Source organism: Microcaecilia unicolor, chromosome 10 (genome assembly GCF_901765095.1).
Source record: "Microcaecilia unicolor chromosome 10, aMicUni1.1, whole genome shotgun sequence".
In the NCBI taxonomy this organism is placed as follows: Eukaryota; Metazoa; Chordata; class Amphibia; order Gymnophiona; family Siphonopidae; genus Microcaecilia; species Microcaecilia unicolor.
This window is the reverse complement of record NC_044040.1, coordinates 10,182,351-10,202,858: the sequence shown is the minus strand read 5'-3', so window position 1 is coordinate 10,202,858 and position 20,508 is coordinate 10,182,351. Positions and strand designations below refer to the sequence as shown.

At 47.6% G+C, this 20,508-nt stretch overlaps 1 protein-coding gene across 2 annotated transcripts in view; it reads right to left on the bottom strand.

The window, feature by feature from the left end:
- Window positions 1-1,403: 1,403 nt before the first annotated feature.
- ITIH5 (inter-alpha-trypsin inhibitor heavy chain 5) overlaps window positions 1,404-20,508 on the bottom strand; it is a 93,720-nt gene continuing 74,615 nt past the window's right edge. For both annotated transcript variants that reach the window (XM_030216641.1, XM_030216640.1), the window contains 4 exons: window positions 13,066-13,113; window positions 9,952-10,068; window positions 7,647-8,024; window positions 1,404-3,226 (listed from right to left, as the gene is read on the bottom strand). In XM_030216641.1, the coding sequence (XP_030072501.1) occupies window positions 2,931-3,226; window positions 7,647-8,024; window positions 9,952-10,068; window positions 13,066-13,113 (839 nt within the window). In that variant the 3' untranslated portion in view covers window positions 1,404-2,930. The remainder of the gene's footprint in view (window positions 3,227-7,646; window positions 8,025-9,951; window positions 10,069-13,065; window positions 13,114-20,508) is intronic.

Genomic DNA, 20,508 nt, shown 5'->3' with positions numbered 1-20,508 from the left:
GCCACTTGGTGAAAGGGCTCCTTAGTTTTTTAGTCTGGCTACCAGTGTACAGGGCCACTGAGAGACTGAACCAGGGCAGGGCTGCCCCCCCTCCAATCACCGCCGCTGCCCCACCCCCAAGGTCCCCCCAGCAGAAGACATCTTACTCTAGCAGTGCTCTTTTGCCAGTTACCTGCCCCTGCAGCTGCTTTTTCTCTCAGGGCACGCTCGGTTTCAAAACCGAGAATGTATGCCTGAGAGGAAAAGCAGCCGCTCAGCTGGGCAGAAGACCAGTCAGGGATGCCCTTTTTTTCCATTATGGGTCGAGGACACCTATGTGTTAGGCATGCCCAAGTCTCGCCTTCGCTACACCTCTGACACGTCCCCATGAATTTTGGTCGACCAAGGCGACAGAAAGCAGTTGGGGACGCCCAAAATCAGCTTTCAATTATGCCGATTTGGGCGACCCTGTGAGAAGGATGCCCATCTTCCGATTTGCGTCGAAAGATGGGCGTCCTTCGCTTTCGAAAATAAGCCTGTCTTAGGCTCCAAAGTTTGACTGAAAATAGATCACAAATTTTAAGGAACCCAGGGTTTGTTTGTTTTTTTTTAACTATCAGGCCCTTAACTCTGGCTGTTTTGCAATTCAAGTAGCCAGGGTTATAAGTCTATAATATTTTCTAAGAAAACAGTTATGCGGTTCGCACCAGGACTGACTACTTAAGTGTTTTTGAATCTTGGCCTGCTTCTTTATATCATCACTAAAATCTGCCTCTTTCTTTCTCAACACACGTTCTAATCATCTCCCGCTGACATTATTGCAACTGACTCCTCATAAATCTCTCATCTATCTCAGCCATAAAAACTTATTTTTCTCAGCATCGGTACGATCCCACCTTGCCTCCTCATGCTCATCTCCTAGTCACCTACAGGGGAAAGGGAAATGGGACTTGATATACCGCCTTTCTGAGGTTTTTGCAACTACATTCAAAGCGGTTTACATACATTCAGGTACTTACTTTGTACCAGGGGCAATGGAGGGTTAAGTGACTTGCCCAGAGTCACAAGGAGCTGCAGTGGGAATCGAACTCAGTTCCCCAGGATCAAAGTCCACTGCACTAACCACTAGGTTACTCCTCCACTAGCAACATTCCACGTAGAATCTCAAATAGTAGCAACATTGCAGAATCTCACATCTCCACTCCTTGGGATTCCGGAATCTTGCTATTCATTGGGGTTCTACATGGAATGTTGCTGCTCTTTGAAATTGTGCCTGGAATCTTGTTAATGGGACTTGATTTACTACCTTTCTGAGGTTTTTGCAACTACATTCAAAGCGGTTTACATATATTCAGGTACTTATTTTGTACCAGGGGCAATGGAGGGTTAAGTGACTTGCCCACAGTCACAAGGAGCTGCAGTGGGAATGGAACTCAGTTCCCCAGGATCAAAGTCCGCTGCACTAACCACTAGGTTACTCCTCCACTGCACAAGTGCATTCAGCACAGAGATCTTCTCTTATCTGTGCTCCTGAATCCATGCTTTCCACCCTGTTGCAATGTAAATCTGTGACAAGCTGGCCTAAGTTTCCTACACTCCTGCCTTCTCTTTTGGCCACATTCAAATCCTGCCTGAAGACTCATCTTTTTGAGGCTGCTTTTAAATCTTAAACCCTGGTTCTTCCAGATTCTAATGTTGATTTTAACTTTGCTCACCAAACTTTTCTTCCGTGCAGGACCGGAATTACATTTCCTGAAACCTCCCACCAGTTTTAACTGTGGTAGACTGTCAGCTGTACGGAGCAGGGGCTGACTCCTATGTGTATCTGTACAGTGCTGTCTTCATCTAATAGCACTAAAGAAATGATAAATAGGAGTTGGTGGAATGTTATCTTGCTGTTCTGCCTCTCTGAGGGGATTTGTAGAGACAGCATTCCTTTGTCATGTTTTCTGGAAGATTCACTCTCTTTTCTGCTTGAAGACTATTGGGAAATGCAAGAGACATTCAACCTTGCACAGCAGAAGAGGCCTCGGGTACCTGGACCCCTACTTGCCCCAAATTCACAACATTTCAATGGCCTGTACGATGCTGTTCAGTAGCCACTTAAATGTTTGCAGGTCATTTTGAATTCGTGGCAAATTCCTTGAAAATTTTAAAACTTACTTCATAGAAAAAGTGTTGCCTGCCTGAAGCCATCTTAAATGATGATAAAATTGGAAAATGAGCCCTGTTTTTCTAATGCCTATATCCTTGGTCTTGGTCCTAATTTAGGCACGGAGGTGGGACTTAGCAAGGCAGATCAAGGGCACCTCTTTGACTCAGCAGCAAGGACATAGGCCACCACACGGGAGATCCAGTTTTGAATTCCTGGGCCTGGTTTCTGCTGGTTGAGGTGGTGAACCCTGTAGAGGCTTTGCTTACAGCTCCTGGGGAAAGAGTAAGTCCCAGACAGGGTTCACCGATGAATTCCACTGGAAGCCACAGTCTGTGGACCCTGCCTGTCACTTCAACGGACGGGGCTGGATGGAAAGTGAGTAGGGGATAGGAGAAAGGTTCTGTAGGAACTACAAATAAAGGGTCTTCATAGCACAACCTAATATAAGCCAGTTCTGATGGAGCAAGAAGCTAAAAGGGCAGGAGGAAAACACTAGACCACAAAGAAAACCATATCAAACCAGGACAAAAACCTCTTGAGAATCTGGTATCAGGCTGGGAGCCTTCGTGTTGTAGACTAACTGACAGCAGCCTTTTCTTCTGTATAGCACTGTGTGAGTTACTCATTGGGAACAGTCATTTCCAGAAAGTTAAATCCAACCCGCCAGTAATATTGAACCAGAATTCTCTACTGGGATCTGCCAAAGTCAGAAGAGGGAACGTGGTTGACGATGCATGCCAGTGCCACATCAGGACAAAGTCGAGCAGAGCAGCCTACACTGCTAACCTGTGTTGTCTTAAAGTTCATTTGTTATCATGGAACCAACTCCGGCATCGAAGGGATGAGGTACAAGATAATCCTGATAGGTCCCGTCAATCAGTTTGTCTGCGTTCTTTGCAAACCAGCAGTCCACCTTATGGAGGCCATTGTATATCTTTCGCTGCTTCTTCACCACTGGAATTGAGCGACCTCTGACCTTCAATAGGTGGGCAGGATCTGAGCTCTGCAGTCCGGCTAGATGTTGATTAGATGCTTGAGAGCTTTTCTTGAGAGGCTCTTCTGTTATTTTAACGTCATTGTACAGGAACTGACCTACAAAAGGACGAGAAATTCAAAAGCATGAGGACCAGCCCGGATTGGAGGAAAGCAATCTGACTAATAAGGAATGAAAGCAAACACATCTCCTGGGAGAGAGAATCGCATTTACTTATTCAGTTGATGAGATTCGTACTCAAAATGCTCCAGCACAAATTACCTTTATCACTTCTTGAGCAAAGCATCACAAGGGATGGGATGACCGGCTTGGACGTGTCCCCATTATTCTGGTGTGTGTGTGGGGGGGGGGGGAGCTTAGGCTGGGGCTTCCAAGCTTCTGTCATTATTCTTATAGGAATTTGGGTATATTGTTATCAGATCATGGTGAGGAAGAGAGAGCGAAGCTCTGCAGACTGTGAGAGGAAGAGTTTTGAGTGAGGAAGCCAGGTATTGGGCAGATCGTGGGAGAGAAGAAGGGAGACAGACATTGGGAGAGGAGATACTGAGATGAGATTGATGGGGATAAGGTGGTAGAACCGATATACTCATATCACCCCTCTCCTCAGGTCACTTCACTGGCTTCCGATCAAATACCGCATTCAATTCAAGCTTCTCCTTCTTACCTACAAATGCACTCAGTCTACAGCCCCTCACTACCTCTCTACCCTCATCTCCCCTTACGTTCCTGCCCGAAACCTCCGCTCACAGGACAAATCCCTCCTCTCAGTACCCTTCTCCACCACCGCCAACTCCAGGCTCCGCTCATTCTGCCTCGCCTCACCCCATGCTTGGAACAACCTTCCCGAGCCCTTTCGCCAAGCCCCCTCCCTGCCCATCTTCAAGTCTTTGCTTAAAGCCCACCTCTTCAATGCTGCGTTCGGCACCTAACTCTTACCGTTCAGTAAATCCAGACTGCCCCAATTTGACCGCCCCTATCGGACTGTCCGTTAACTTGTCTCTTAGATTGTAAGCTCCTTGAGCAGGGACCGTCCCTCTATGTTAAATTGTACAGCGCTGCGTAACCCTAGTAGCGCTTTAGAAATGTTAAGTATTAGTAGAACTGCAAGAGACTAGTGGAGAGATATTAGAACAGTTCTTCTCTACCTACTCCTGGAGGCATACCTAGCCAGTTGGGTTTTCAGGATTACCAAAATGAATATGCATGAAATAAATTACATGCGTTGGAGACCCACTGTATGTCTGGGATCGTTGCTTACTGACCCCTACTATCTTTCTTTGTTTTTAATTTGCGATAATCCTCTATGGTCCCCCCCCCCCCCCCCCCATATGTTGGTTTTGACAACCCGACTTCTTCTATCCTATCATTCTGATGGAGTTCCATTCCGCCACTTGTTAATATATACATCACTTTGATTTGCCTGGCTATAAAGATGGTATGATAAGCAGTGGTGTAGCCAAGGGTGGGCCTGGGTGGGCCCAAGCCCACCCACCTTGGGCTCGGGCCCACCCAGTAGCAGTACACCTATGATGTGGCTGGCAGGGATCCCCAAGCCCCACCAGCCGAAAACTCCCAACAACTGTCCCTCCTGCATACCTTGTAAATAGCAGATCTTCGCCTGCAGTGAGCAGCGACTGATACATACTGCTCACACTGGCCCCACAGCCTTCCATCTGACGTATTCCTGCCTATGTGGAAACAGGAAGTTGCATCAGAGGGAAGACTGTGGGGCCAACATGAGCAGTGTGTATTGGTTGATGCTCGCTGCCGGTGAAAATCTGCTATTTAAAAGGTATGCGGGAGAGGGGGGATGTTTGAGAGACCATATGGCATGCAGGCGAGAGAGGGAGAGACCAAATCACTTGTGGGACAAGGTGGATCTTCTGCCCACCCATCTTGGGCCCAGGCCCACCCAAAATTGGGTGTCTGGCTACGCCCCTGATGATAAGTGCAAATAAACATAGACAAATAAATTATTCGGCTTGCAAGTCAACAAAAAGATGTGTTCGGATGCCTCAAGTTAGAGTAAATCTGGTGCACTTATCCGCAAGCCCCACGTGTGATGGAGAAGAGGTACCTGGAGACACACATAACACTGGAGAGCAGACATCTTATGTTGCCACGTCTAATTTTAAATGTGTATTTTGCTATACTTCCTGTCTTGATCAGAAGTTCCTGAGTCTGTAGCTTCTCTTTAGAGTTTTAGTTAACAGTTAATCTTACGGTTTCCTTCAGTTGTAGTTCACCTAAACAGAGACAATTTTGCCCTTCCTATTCATTGCCTTGTTTGTTTCCTCTACGATAATGTCCTGACTCCTGTTTTATTTTATCACAGCTTTTTCCTCCGACGTCGCTGCCTCCTTCACTATTTTAATCCTGACCTCCGAACCCTGCTCTGGAATGGGACGGGAAGCAGGCCCTCTGTCGCAACAGTTCTTCAGCAGAACTGGCGTCATAAACAGGACCATTTTTGGAGGCGTTTCCAATGGTAAAGCCCTGGGTTTAGACACGGAAAGAGCCCTACATGCAGGTGGCCTTGCTTTTGAAAATAGAGCCACTAGGGCGGGGATTTCTCCTGTCCCCGACTAGAGTCCAAGGACGCTTTGGGAGGCGGGAGGAGGATGGAGGGCTGGAGAGGGCACAGATGCTGACTGAAAAGAAGTGGAGGGGTGGGGGGTCCGGAGGGCACCCCGACATAATAGACCATACAAAAAAACCCCAATAAAACAGACTAAAAACAAAACAGACCATGACAAAAAAAAAACCCTCCCAAAAAAAACCTATACAAAAAACCCCAATAAAACAGACTAAAACCAAAACAGACCACGACAAAAAAACCCACAACAAAACAGATTTATGATTCTCACTAGATACCAAGTGTGGATAGTGAAGTCAAGCCATAAGCAGGTGCCAAGACTTTCAAGTGACAAACCGTGGACTTTCTCAGTAATTTATGCAGTGCATTTTTACTACGTAGCAAAAAAGGTGCCGGTACTCAAATGCCCAGGCCACCCTTCAAGGGTGGGGGTAATCACTGAGGAACCCACCCACAATAGCCAGGCCCCCTGCAACCAGTCACAGAATCTATGACAAGGCAGAATTGTTGTGAAGAGCCTGAGCTCTTTCATTAAAACTTGGAGTCTACGGGTCAATTTTAGCAGACAATGGAAAAGGTGCCAGTACTCAGTACCCCCAAGTACCCCCTCAAAAAAAGCCCTGAATTTATGGCTCCTCCACTTCTTTGTACCCTTCAAATTCATACCATTCAAAAATAAATCTATTTCATCAGGCCCTTTTGTCGGGAGTCTATTTTGTCAGGGACTTTTATGTCGGGAACTTTTTTTTGTTTGCAGCTTTTTTGTCTGGTTTCTTTTGACCGGTTTCTTTTGCCCAGGTGCTGGTCCGGAGAGAAGACAATTAAAAAATATATATTTAGGGACCAGATAGGAGTGCAGGAAGTGTGTGTGTGTGTGGGGGGGGGGGGGGGGGGGGGGAGAGATATGGCCCTCACACCAGGTCTTCCCAGAATTAGTAACACTAGCGAGGTGGCGGGGGAAAGTTTTGTGCTTTTTTTTTTTTTAATTTAGGCACCTTTAGAAAATATTGGGTCTTGCTGTAGCCAGAATGCACAAGGGTCCTTGACCACAACAATGCAAACCAAGTTACCAGCAGATTCTGAGGGATAGTGAAGCCCCACAGTACTGAGGGTTAGTGAAGCCTGTGATCATTTTTCTGCAGTAAAAAACGTACACGAACGCTTAGGAAACAGGCCCTTATCCCCTTTTACTAAGGCTCGCTCACGTTTTTAATATGCGCTAAAATCGGGCACGCGCTAAACGTTAGAGATGCCAATGCATTCCTATGGGTGTCTCTAACGTTTAGCGAGCGACCAATTTTAGCACACACTAAAAACGTGAGTGTGCCTTAGTAAAAGATCCCCCTCAGTTTGGACCTGAGGCAACGGAGGGTTAGGTGACTTGCTCAAGGTCACATTGAGCACCGGTAACCTGGTTCTCAGCCTAACCACTAGGCTGCTCCTTTTAGCTCACAACTACCCACCAAAGCTATTTTTCCTCAACAGGTAAATTCAGTCCTGGTTTTACTCCACGGGGACCTCTAGTTTTGATTATCCAAGTCACAACTTGAAATCTGTGCATGTAGTGAGTTAAATCAAAAACTAGATTAGCCTTTTGGATACTATCATGCCAGTTGGACTCCTGATTTCCAATGTGACCCTGAAGGATCATGCGCCATCTTGCTCTCCTGTTACAGATTACAAAGTTTGACTCAAATGTCCCCCATGGACTCCTCCAGAGTGGCCTAGTGGTTAGGGTGGTGGACTTTGGTCTTGAGGAACTGAGTTCAATTCCCAGCACAGGCAGCTCCTGGTGACTCTGGGCAAGTCACTTAACCCTCCATTGCCCCATGTAAGCCACATTGAGCCTGCCATGAGTAACAAAAATAAAATATCCATCTGAAATCAGATTTTATTTTCTGGTGAATCATTTTATTACTTACCTAGTAGACCATGGGAATTAGGGGACAGTCCTTTACTCTTAGAAATGTAAAATCCCAGATGGTTTCTCTGGAACGGGGCCGGGTTCTTGTACTGATGAAGCAGGATCACAAAGCTGATTGTGCCCTGGATGGTCACCGTGACTCGGGATTTGGCAGAGATGGCCACCTGCAGTCCTGCATTGTCCACACTTGCATTTTTATTGCAGGACAGAATGACCCTGTCTTTGCTGTCCAGGATGACCTTGACAGGGGTGATTTCCACGTACGATCTGACTGGCTTATTGATGATGATCGTGATACTGCTGAAGTAAGTCCGATACTTCTTATGGCCATTTGGAGGTGCCGGAGCTCCGATTAACTGTCCATTTACTGTCACGCCTTGGACAAAAAAAAAAAAAGAAGTGGATATCAAAAACGGAACTTTTCAATTTCAAATATTCAACGTGAAACAAACCCACCAACAGAATGAGGATCATGCAATAAGAAGGTTTATTACAATGTCTAGATAACAGGCTTAGAGTCTCATAAGTACGTACTGTCCCACTCTGGGACAGACCAAAGGTCCATCAAGCCCAGTATCCTGTTTCCAACAGTGGCCAATCCAGGTCGCAAATACCTGGCAGGATCCCGAAAAAGCTCAATACTTTTTATGATGCTTATCCCAGGAATAAGCAGTGGATTTTCCCAAGTCAATTTAATAATGGTCTCTGGACTTTAGGAAGCCGTTCAGACCCTTTTTAAACCCCGCTAAGCTAACCACCTTTACCACGTTCTCTGGCAATGAATTCCAGAGTTTAATTACACGTTGAGTGAAGAAACATTTTCTCCGATTCGTATTAAATATACTACTTTGTAGCTTCGTCGCGTGCCTCCTAGTCCTAGTATTTTTGGAAAGAGTAAACAAGCGATTCACGTCTACCCGTTCCACTTCACTCATTATTTTATAGATCTCTATCATATCTCCCCTCAGCCGTCTCTTCTCCAAGCTATTGTTACTTCATTGTCCATGTTGGACGATGAAGTAACAAGAAAAGGAAAAACTACCTGAATAATGAGTGAAGAACTGAATTAAGACTCTGGAGGACTCCTGGGACTCCAACTACATGTCTGGTTGCCTCTCACTTAATCAGAGGAGAAGTAACAGTGAGCAGTAACTCACCCCAGAGTCAAAGGTTATCCTGATGCATGTTTGCAGGGCCGGTCCTAGGGTCTCTGGCGCCCCCCTGCAGACTATCAGTTGGCGCCCCCCCCCCCCCCCATATCCTTTCTCTCTTCTCCCACCCTGCCCCTGTCCAGCAATTCTCCTTCTCCTCCATCCCCCTCCCATTTATGGCCACCTGCCCGCCCTCTTCTCCCCCCAACATTCCTCTTTTTCTTCTTGCCACCCTGCGTGGTTTAAGTCTTTTTTTAAATTTACCTCCGTCCCAGCGACCGCGTCATTTCAAAGCCCTGCCCGTCTCTAGCCTTCCCTCCCTTTGTGAGTTCGTTCCCACAGAGTCCCGCCCTCGAGGAAATGACGTCAGAAGGCGGGACTCTACGGGAACAAACTCACGAAGGGAGGGAAGGCTAGAGACGGGTAGGGCTTTGAAATGACGCAGACGCTGGGACGGAGGTAAATAAAAGATTTAAACCCCCAAGGGCGGCGTGGTATGGCGGCACAGCACTGCAGCGGTGCCCTTGAAGGCAGGCGCCCCCCCTGCGGTGCTTACCCCGCTTACTGGGTTTGACCGGCCCTGCATGTATGTATGGAATCTGGGACAAAAGTGGAGGCAGGAGAACGCTGAGGAATCTCCTCCTTTCTTAGCCGGTGACCAGGGCCGCCGAGAGACTGGGCAGGGCCCCCCCCCAGGTCGCCGCAGTCCCCACCCGCCCCCCTACGTCCACCACCGGGCTAGGCGGCCTGCATTGAAGTCATCACAGTGCCTCACCTGTCACTTCACTCCATGACTGAAAGTGCAGCAGCAGATCAGATTCGCCTCCCTTCGGGCCTTCCCTCCCGGTGTCCCGTCCTCGTCTGATGTAACTTCCACGAGGGCGGGACAAAGGGAGGGAAGGCCCGAAGGGAGGCAAATCTGCTGCTGCTGCTGCACTTTCAGTCACGGAAGTGACAGATGATGCGCTGTGATGATTTCAATGCAGGGGGCCTGGCCCGGTGGCGGACAGTCGACGGAGCCGAGGCCGGGTGAGATCGGGGACTGCGGCACTGGGCCCCCCTTGGAGGCCCGGGCCCGGGGAATTTTGTCCTCCCTGCCCCCCCTCTCGGCGGCCCTACCGGTGACCTTCTTGCCATATGTGGTGCACTCACCAGAGGTCTTGTAATCCGAGACCAGTTGGAGAATGTCCCCGGGTTTGCCATCGATGTTAAAGCACACTGTCAGCTTATTCATGGGGAAATCAACAACGAAGTGTGGGTCTCCATCCGCTGGAAACAGAGACAAGATTTACAGATAGCTGGTGCCGAGTGCAGATCACGGAATGCACTGTAGGAAGGTTATTTTCAAAAGCATTTCTGGAGGTAGTACATAAGTAATGCCACACTGGGAAGAGACCAAGGGTCCATCGAGCCCAGCATCCTGTCCACGACAGCGCCCAATCCAGGCCAAGGGCACCTGGCAAGCTTCCCAAACGTACAAACATTCTATACATCACTTAGGCATGTGAAAGGTTCCATTAATTGACAGATAAGTGCCTAAGTGCTGTAGACCCTATTCCAGCGGTTGCCAAATTTGGTCCTGGATGCAGCCCAGCCAGTCATGTTTTCATGATATCCTCAATGAATATTCATGAGATAGATTTACATAAGCACATACATAAGTATTGCCATGCTGGGTCAGACCGAAGGTCCATCAAGCCCAGCATCCTGTTTCCAACACTGGCCAATCCAGGTCACAAGTACCTGGCAAGATCCCAAAACAGTACAATACATTTTGTGCTGCTTATCCTAGAAGTAAGCAGTGGCTTTTCCCCAAATCCATCTTAATAATAGCTTATGACCTTTTCTTTTAGGAAATTATCCAAACCTTTTTAAACCCTGCTAAGCTAACTGCTTTTACTACATTCTCTGGCAAGCAGGCAGTACAAGCAATCTCTCTCATGAATATTCATTGTGGATATCCAGAAAACCTGACTAGCTGGGGTGCTTCCAGGACCAGGTTTGGGAACAACTGTACTATCATATACTGTGGTCCCTAACTGCAAGGGGGCAGACGTGTAGGCGAAGCATAAGAGGACCATGGGTATGTCTTCTAGATACAAGCGCAGTTTATAGAATACTATAAACTATCCCCCATCCCCCCCGATATTCAGCTGGCATCGGGCTGCACAGTGACTGCCCAACACCAGCTGTCGGATTGCGTCATATCTGGTGTCCGGCATTGAGTATCTTGACTGTGGCAACTTAACCAGTTAAGCTGATATTGAGCGCTAACCGGTTAGTGGTTAGAGACAGGCCTGCTATTTACGCAGCCTGTTTTAACCGCTAAACATAAATGTTTTGCAGCCGAATATCCGTGCACTAACACGTGTGTACCTCAGGGCATGCGCAGGTGTCCGGCAGTAAGTTCCAAATGTGAGTGCTACCCACATACTAAAAAATATGTATTTTTTTGCCGAGGGGCACATCTGGGGCAGAGAGTGGGCATTTCTGCAGTAATCAGCATGTCTGGATTACCACATGCCAGGGGCGTAGCTAGGTGGGGCCACGGGGGCATGGGCCCCCACAGATTACGCCCTGGCCCCCTCTACATTTGAGCCCCCCCCCGCCACCGCCCGCTCCCCGCATCAGGTACCTTGTTTGCTGGCAGGGGTCCCCAAACCCCGCCAACTGAAGAGTCTTCTTCAACGCCGGTCGACTCTGGCGCCTTCGTTGTGTGATCATGTAGCCCCGTGCAGGACGTAAAGCGTCAGAAACAGAAGATCACACAACGAAGGCGCCGGAGTCGACCGGCGCTGAAGAAGACTCTTCGGCTGGTGGGGGTTGGGGACCCCCGCCAGCAAACAAGGTACCTGATGCGGCGGTGGCAGTGTAGGGGAGCGGGCGGCGGTGGAAGGGGGTTGCGGCGGGGGTGGGGGGTTGCGGTTACAGCGCGGGGGGGTCGAAAGTGGCGTGGGGGAGGCGGCAGAGGGAGGCGGCTAAACAGTGCCCCGCCAGCTCGGGCTCTGGCCCCCCCTCCTGCCGTGGTCTGGCTATGCCCCTGCCACACGCTAACTGATTAACACATGCTTAGTGCAAAAGCTCTTATGGCCTACACAATAGGTGAAGGTAAAGGTTTGTGAGCTAATCTATTTTAATGGCCGCGTGCGTCTGGCAACATTAGCACGTGGGCATTAATTTAAAAAAATAGAAAATCGGCCATTTTACTGCTGCGGTACAAATGGCCATAGTGCACGGGAAAGACCCGCGTAAAGGACACGCCAAGGCCACTTCCTACCGGTGCTTGGTAAAAGGATCCTTGTGTAAGTAAACTTATGTGTACAAATGGCACGCGTGTAGGGTTTACTCGTACTGAGTGGAGACTCCTGATGACAGAGCTCAGAAGGGGCTTTTACTTGTGCACATGCTTCTGAAAATCTGATCATATGTGCATGGATTGATCCTTAAAGGTTTTGTATGCCAAGGACGACATATAAATGCGTGTGCATAGTTTCTCTGGGGTAACCTTCCAGGGTGAATGGGCTGTGTCTGCATTACAGCTTTGTAAACGGGGAGGGGTGGAGGTAAATCTTTCTGAAATTTTGGCAAAACCCACCCAGAGAAGAGTATGCGTGAACGTTTCATACATGCATGTAACTGTAAAATTACCCCCGAAGATGCCAAACTTGCAGTAAATGTTTAAAAATGGCACCACCTCACAAAATGTACCGGATTGGCGATTGCCTTTACGGACTGACGTTAGCCACATTGAGCCTGCCAACGGGTGGGAAAATTTGGGGCATAAATGTTATACATAAAATAACCACAAGTAATGTTCTTTCAGCAGGGTACTGCAATTTCCAAAGCAGATTTTAAGCCTGCACAGGCAGGCACCTTGTAACCACGTGATTTATCTTGTACAGTGACAATAATTATGGTAATTAGTAGTATTATTATTATCAAAACAGAATATTGTACTTGAATACAAGTCACTCCTACATCCCAACAAACTGCCATTTTGCTATACATCAACCAAGTTATCGAAACCACCCCTAGTGTGTTATTATAAATGTTTGCAAACTCTGTAAATCTAAACCCCCCAATTATACCTGGCTTATATCAGGCTATATAAATCCCAGGCTTTTGTTTACTTCCTTCCAAATGATTGATTTTTCACTAGGGTCTTACTAGAGCATGCCGCAGCTGGGTGGCTATTTGCTAGCAGAGCGTGGAAAGGATTTGTGTAAAAACCCAACTGTCTGCTCTGCAAAGAGCCTCGGCACCTACCTGACGTTTTCGAGACTACTTGTTCTTCTTCTTTCTTGTGCACTGAACCTAAGTAGAGACAGAAAACGGGAGGTTAACTTGGTAAATGCGCAACACTTAACTCTCCTTCTTAGCCTGGCTTGAATTTCCTGATTTCCATGGAGGAGTGGCCTAGTGGTTAGGGTGGTGGACTTTGGTCCTGGGGAACTGAGGAACTGAGTTGGATTCCCACTTCAGGCACAGGCAGCTCCTTGTGACTCTGGGCAAGTCACTTAACCCTCCATTGCCCCATGTAAGCCGCATTGAGCCTGCCATGAGTGGGAAAGCGCAGGGTACAAATGTAACAAAAATAAAATAGATACTATTGGAGATTCTACATGGAATGTTGCTTCTATTGGAGATTCTACATGGAATGTTGCTATTCCACTAGCAACATTCCATGTAGAAGCCTGCGCGGCCACATTGGTGATCTGCGAGGGCCGACTTCTACATGGAATGTTGCTGGTGGAATAGCAACATTCCGTGTAGAATCTCAAATAGTAGCAATAGTGGAGGAGTGGCCTAGTGGTTAGGGTGGTGGACTTTGGTCCTGGGGAACTGAGTTTGATTCCCACTTCAGGCACAGGCAGCTCCTTGTGACTCTGGGCAAGTCACTTAACCCTCCATTGCCCGCTGCATTGAGCCTGCCATGAGTGGGAAAGCGCAGGGTACAAATGTTATAAAAAAAATAAAAAATGTCTCTACGTAAACCGCACTGAACTCTATTTAGGGGATATTTACGGTATATGAGACCTCAATTAATTCACCATTCTTTAGATTTTACACCTGCGGGTTCTTTGACTTGGTGAATCTACACCAGAATCTGAGTAAGCTCTGCAGTGGGTGGATTCAATGCAGGAACCCATCAAGCAGCAAACATCCACACCCCAGATCTGGTCAGATTACCTCCAGAAGGGTTAGGGGAATTTCAACAAGGTTCTCCAGCGAGAGCGTAGGGAAGATGCAAGCAGCCTGCCAAATTCAAACCTGGTTGAAATCCACACAGTTCAAGGGTAGCTTTAGGACAGAGGGTCCGGGCAGGAAAAACACACAGCTGCATATGTTTTGCCTGTTTTTATATAAAATTAACTCCGAGGAAGAGGACCACACGGTTACACCTGCCCGTACCCCCCAAAATCTATAAAAGTTGCTAAAGTCTGCACACGCAAATTTGGATGCGCAACCAGGGGTGTGCTGGTAAAGTTTTAACAACAGGCTCTTTCTCCGGACGTAGCCAGCTCTGCAGTTGGGCCAGGGGTGGCCGGGTGGAGGGGGGAGCAACACCTGCCTCTCTCTCCTCCCTCCCTTCGTGCGGGCACGCTAGGCATACCTTTGCTGGCAGCCAATAAATGGACTGCCACCACTTCCAAGGTCTTGCTCTGAGCAGCATGCTGGAACTTCTCTCACATGCTCGTGAGGTCCCGGCCTGCTGCCCAGAGCTGGAAACAAGGAGCGGGGAGCAGCAGTAGTCTATTTACTTGGCTGGCAGGGCTCAGCATCCCCACCAGCAAAGTAAAAGAGAATTCAGCAGGGGGCCCAAGCCCACATTTTGGGAGCCAGTTGTTAAAGTAGCCATGGAGGGCCCTACTTTAACAACCGGCTCCCAAAATTCTTAAAAACTTAACAACCGGCTCTTGCGAGCCTGTGAGAGCCTGCTCCAGCACACCACTGTACGCAACCCAATCTGTGTGCACAATTCAATTGAATAATGAGCTAATTATCACCAACACTGGCTTGTTATCAAGCAATTATTGGCACTAATTAGATTTAATGAAAACAAATGCGCCTAAATTTGACATGCGAGTTCAAAAAGGGGGTGTGGAAATGGGAGGATCATGGGTAGAACGGGAACATTCTTACAATTTACGCCGGTAGTTAGAATAATGGGGATACATGCCTCATTCAGGTGCAAAGATATGAACCACATTTTAGTTGGTGCGAATAGCTACGACTAAGTTAGGCATGATTCTCGGCCGTAAACGCTTCTATAAACCAAGCCTAACTTTAAGCTCTTTTTTCGGCACTGAAGTTTTGGGTGTCATGTATTGAATTCACCCCTTAGTGTGCATGTATGTGCTGGTCAGAATAGGCACATACGTATGTTCCAATCGTGCTCTTGGTCCACCTTTCTCCACCCCTGACAACGTCTACATTCAGGCACCACGATGTCTGTACGTCCATTCTGATGTGTCCCTGCACTGCGACAATGTTATAAAAGCCTACTTCAGACATCAAACACTGGTCTAAATACCTTGAAATTACCCTCTTTAAGTTCAGTCTTGAATTCTCGGCCTGGCTTATGTCTTGATATGAAGTTGGTAGAGGGAAGATGCAGAGATAACGGAAGGAAACACATCTCTGGATGCCTGGACTAGCTACCAGCAATGGTAGTAGTAGCAAAGCCCATTGACAATATGAAAGGCAAAAGGGTCAGGAAAATGACAGAGATGAAGTAGTTTATCAGTCGGTGAAGAAAGTGTAGACTAGAAGGGTGTAATAAGTCATTATTTCATTACTCACACAAATGAAACGGGCGCTAGCAAGGTTATCCTCAGAGTTCCAGCTTGGACCCCTCCCTTCCCCCCTCTCATCCGAGTTCCAGGCTCTCCTCCCTCTCCTCTTCCAGGCTCCCCTCCCTCCCTATCTCTTTCTCCTCTGAGTTCCAGGCCCCCCTCTGTCTCCTCCGAGTTCCAGGCCCCCCCCCCTCTCATCTGAGTTCCAGGCCACCCTCCGAGTGCTAGCCTGACCTACGTTGCCTGCCCTCCCAGTCCTCTGCCTGCTCCTCGCCTTCCTGCGTGCCGCCCAGAATTTAAAAGTTCTTACCTCGGGGTCCGGCGGCAGCAGTGAAAGGCGAGCAGGCACGGCGCTTCAGCCTGCCTTCCCTTCTGTCTCAGCTCTGCCTCTGGTCCCGCCCTCATTTCCTGTTTCCGGAAGGGCGGGACCAGAGGCAGAGCTGAGAGAGAAGGGAAGGCAGGCTGAAGCGTCGCGCCTGCTCGCCTTTCACTGCTGCCGCCGGACCCCGAGGTAAGAACTTTTAAATTCTGGGCGGCACGCAGGAAGGCGAGGGGCAGGCGGAGGACTGGGAGATGAGGGCGGGCAACGCAGGTCGGGCTTGCACTCGGGGGGGGGGGCTGGAACTCGGAGGAGAGGGGTGGCTTGCAACTCGGAGGACAGGAGGGAAGGAGGGGGCGATCCTCCCGTGATTCTATCCTCACCTCCAAAGTTCTGTGGCTGGCTGGTGCTGGCTTCCCTTCCCTCTCACTGATCCGCCCTCTGACGTTATCACATTTAGACGTGAGGGCAGACCAATAGGAATTGTGTTACGAACCCAGGCATCCAGAAGTAGAACGTTGGAAGTGCAAATTATGATATAGGATGACCAGGGGCGTTGCTGCTATGGGGCCACGGGGGCCAGGGCCCCCATAGATTTGGCCCTGGACCCCCCTACCATCGACCCCCCCGCCTGCTCGCCTGGTTGCTCGCATGCCGTCGCTGGACGTCAGACTCAGAAACCTGAAAGGAAGGAAGAAGACTTCAGCTGGCGGGGGATGGGGGTCCCCGCCAGCCCAGGTAGGCAACGGCGAGCAGGCAGGCGAGCGGGGGGGGTCAAGAGGGGCGGGGGGTGTCGGCGATGATGATGGCGGCAGCGGGGGTGGGCGATGATGATGGCGATGGCGGCGGCGGGGGGGGGGGGGCTAAAATGTGACCCCTCACCTCGGCTCTGGCCCCCCCTACCGCTGAAGGTCAGATACGCCCCTGAGATTGACTACTGGGTTTTTTAAAATGTAATTTAGAGCATCCATGTTTGTGAACTTGGCTAGAAATAAATATGAATGCAGAATGCTGAATGTAATGCTAATATCTTCTACTACACAGCTGATGTTCCACAAAATATAAACTGACAAGGAATTACTCATTGCAATATAAACCATTAAGAGCATTCAGCTGCTCAGCTCAAATAGCATGACTGATACTTCCAGTGCCAAAGAAAATGGTTAGCACTAAGTAGTAAATTTAAAGTAAATTGAAGAAAAAATATTTCTTCACCCAATGTGTAATTAAACACTGGAATTTGTTGCCAGAGAATGTGGTAAAAGCAGTTAGCTTAGCAGGGTTTAAAAAAGGTTTGGATCATTTTCTAAAAGAAAAATTCACAAGCCATTATTAAAGATGAACATTGGAAAATTCACTGATTATTTCCAGGATATAAGCCAGGTACTTGTGACCTGGATTGGCTTCTGTTGAAAACAGGATACTGGGCTTCATGGACCTTCGGTCTGTCCCAGTATGGCAATGCTTATCTTTAGGTTTCTGTTTATTAAAAACTTGCTATACCGCGTATTCCAAGCCAGTAGATCTGCATGGTTTATAATCATACTAAAAACAAACAGGTGAAGGAACACCAATATATAAAAAGAAAAAAAAAACAATCAAGGATAGTCATTCATTCGAAAATAACTGCGGTGTCCCAGGCCCACCCCCGAACTGAGAACTCATTAAAGGCTAGTTTGGAAAGTCAAAAAGAAACAGTGTGTTTTGAGAAGCACCTTAAATTGAGGAAAAGACTGTTCAGTATGAATGTGTGCTGGGAGACAGTTCCAAAGCGTGGGAGCCAAAAAAAAAGGCTGAGTGCCGCGTTGATTCTAACTGGGCCTGTCAGGGCCCAGAAGGATCATACAATTAGCATCCAGAGAGTGAAGGGAACGGGATGGATATATGGAATGCTGAATGCTGACAGATACAGAAAAGCACCAGAATAAAATGCTTTATGACTAAGAATTAGAATCTCAAAAGGAAGCTAAAACTGAACAGGAAGGCCAGTTGAATAACAATGATCAAATCTTCCAGCCTTACAGAGAAAACGAGCAGCACAATTCTGCAGGGTTTGAAGACGTTTAATTTGTGACAGAGGAAGACAAATGGAGTTACAACAATCCAATCTCAATATGAGAAAAGCGTGAAATGCACTATGTAACGAGTTAAAATCAAGAAAATCACGCAAAAAGTGTAACATCCGCAGAATCAAAAATCTGGATTTAATGAGTCCAGAAATTTCTTTTACAAAAGACAACTGAGGGTCAATCCAAATTTTATTTATTTATTTTAGTTACATTTGTACCCCGCGCTTTCCCACTCATGGCAGGCTCAATGCGGCTTACATGGGGCAATGGAGGGTTACGTGACTTGCCCAGAGTCACAAGGAGCTGCCTGTGCCTGAAGTGGGAATCAAACTCAGTTCCTCAGTTCCCCAGGACCAAAGTCCACCACCCTAACCACTAGGCCACTCCTCCACTGTTGCTACTATTTGAGATTCTACATGGAATGTTGCTATTCCACTAGAAGTCGGCCCTTGCAGATCACCAATGTGGCCGCGCAGGCTTCTGCGAGTCTGACGTCCCGCAGCCTTCTACATGGAATGTTGCTAGTGGAATAGCAACATTCCATGTAGAATCTCCAATAGTAGCAACATTCCATGTAGAATCTCCAATAGTATCTATTTTATTTTTGTTACGTTTGTACCCCGCGCTTTCTCACTCATGGCAGGCTCAATGCGGCTTACATGGGGCAATGGAGGGTTAAGTGACTTGCCCAGAGTCACAAGAAGCTGCCTGTGCCTGAAGTGGGAATCGAACTCAGTTCCTCAGTTCACCAGGACCAAAGTCCACCACCCTAACCTCTAGACCACTCCTCCACTCAATGCCTAGATAGTGAAAGGATGGAACTGGGGTGATGGCATGATCAAAGCGAATTGGGTTGATTGCTGGCTGAGATAATATTCCAAAAACCCAGCAGGATGCTGTCTTTTCTGGGTACAATTTCAAATCACTGGAGGTAAGCCAAGATGCTACAGCATGGAGGCAGTTTTGGAGTGGTTGCAAATCAATGTTCAGGGAAGAAACAGGAAACAAAAGTAAAATGTCACCGGCATAAATGAAAAATCTAATATTAAAAAATTGAATCAAGGTAGCTAAAGGACTAATGAATAGGTTAAAAAGCAAAGTGGGCAAAATAGAGCCCTGAGCCACACCACATTAAGGGGCCCTTTTACGAAGCCGCATAGAAGCATCTATGAGCGCCCAATGTGCGCCAATTTGGAGTTTCTGCGTGGCTCTTGTGGTAATTTCATTTTTGGCGCACGTCCGATATGCGCATCCGAAAACAAATTTTTATTTTCTGCCACATGTCCGCTAAGCGCGCCAAGTCGTATTTGGTGCACATAGGTCTTTACTGTCCGGTTAACACGTGAGACCTTAGCGCTAAGTCAATGGCTGGCGGTAAGGTCTCAGACCCAAAATGGACATGCGTCAATTTTTATTTTGCCGCACGTCCATTTTCGGCAAAAAATGTAAAAAAAGGCATTTTTTGCAGGCATGTTGAAAAATGGATCTGCGCGCGCCCAAAACACGCACCTACGCTACCGCAGGCTATTTTTCAGCGCACCTTAGTAAAAGGACCCCTTAAGAGGGTAAGAGGAAGAAACGTTGGAACAAGAGCAAACTAAAAAAGAACAGTTGGATAAGAAAGAGGAAAACCAGCTATGAACCGTCCCCAAAATACCTAACTGAGAAAGCAGAAGAAGAGAATGATCCTTGAGATCAAAGGCTGCAGAAAAGTCTAACAATGCCATTATGTAATATTGCCTCTATCCAGAGTCATGTGGAGCTCACTGAGGACTGAGGTGGCAACTGTCTCCGTACTATGGTGGAAACCGGATTGATAAGGATGGAGAGCCTGGGTCTTTTCTACAAAATCAAGAAGTTGGAGGAAGACTACCTTTTCGATGGTTTTAGAAAGGAAACAAAGATTAGAAACTGTACGAAAGTTAGATGGATCAGGAGAATCGAGAGATTGCTTTTTAAGCGGAAACAACCCAAGCTGTTTTACAAATAGTAGGCACTAGGCCCAAGGTGAGACTGTGAGAGACAAGAGCAAGCGCCAAAGCAAGTAGGCCCTGTATTGAAGATTTTAACCAAAAAGAAGGTATGGGATCAAGTGGGTAGATAGTCAAATGCATAGAGGATAGGGTAACATAGTAACATAGTAAATGCGGTCCATCCAGTCTGCCCAACAAGATAAACTCATTTTACATAAAGTATCACATACCATATGTATACCCGAGTTTGATTTGTCCTTGCCATTCTCAGGGCACAGACCGTAGACGTCTGCCCAGCACTGTTCCTGTACTAAAAGTTCTGAAGCTAATGTCGAAGCCCCTTAAAATTTACACTCAAGCCCATCCATATCTATTCAGTCACGATCAGGGCCTAGACCGTAGAAATCTGTCCAGCACCAACTTTGCTTCCCAATTACCGGTGTCGCCACCCAATCTCCACTAAAATTCTGTGGATCCATTCCTTCTAAGCAGGATTCCTTTATGTTTATCCCACGCACGTTTGAATTCCATTACACTAGAGGTACGGTAAT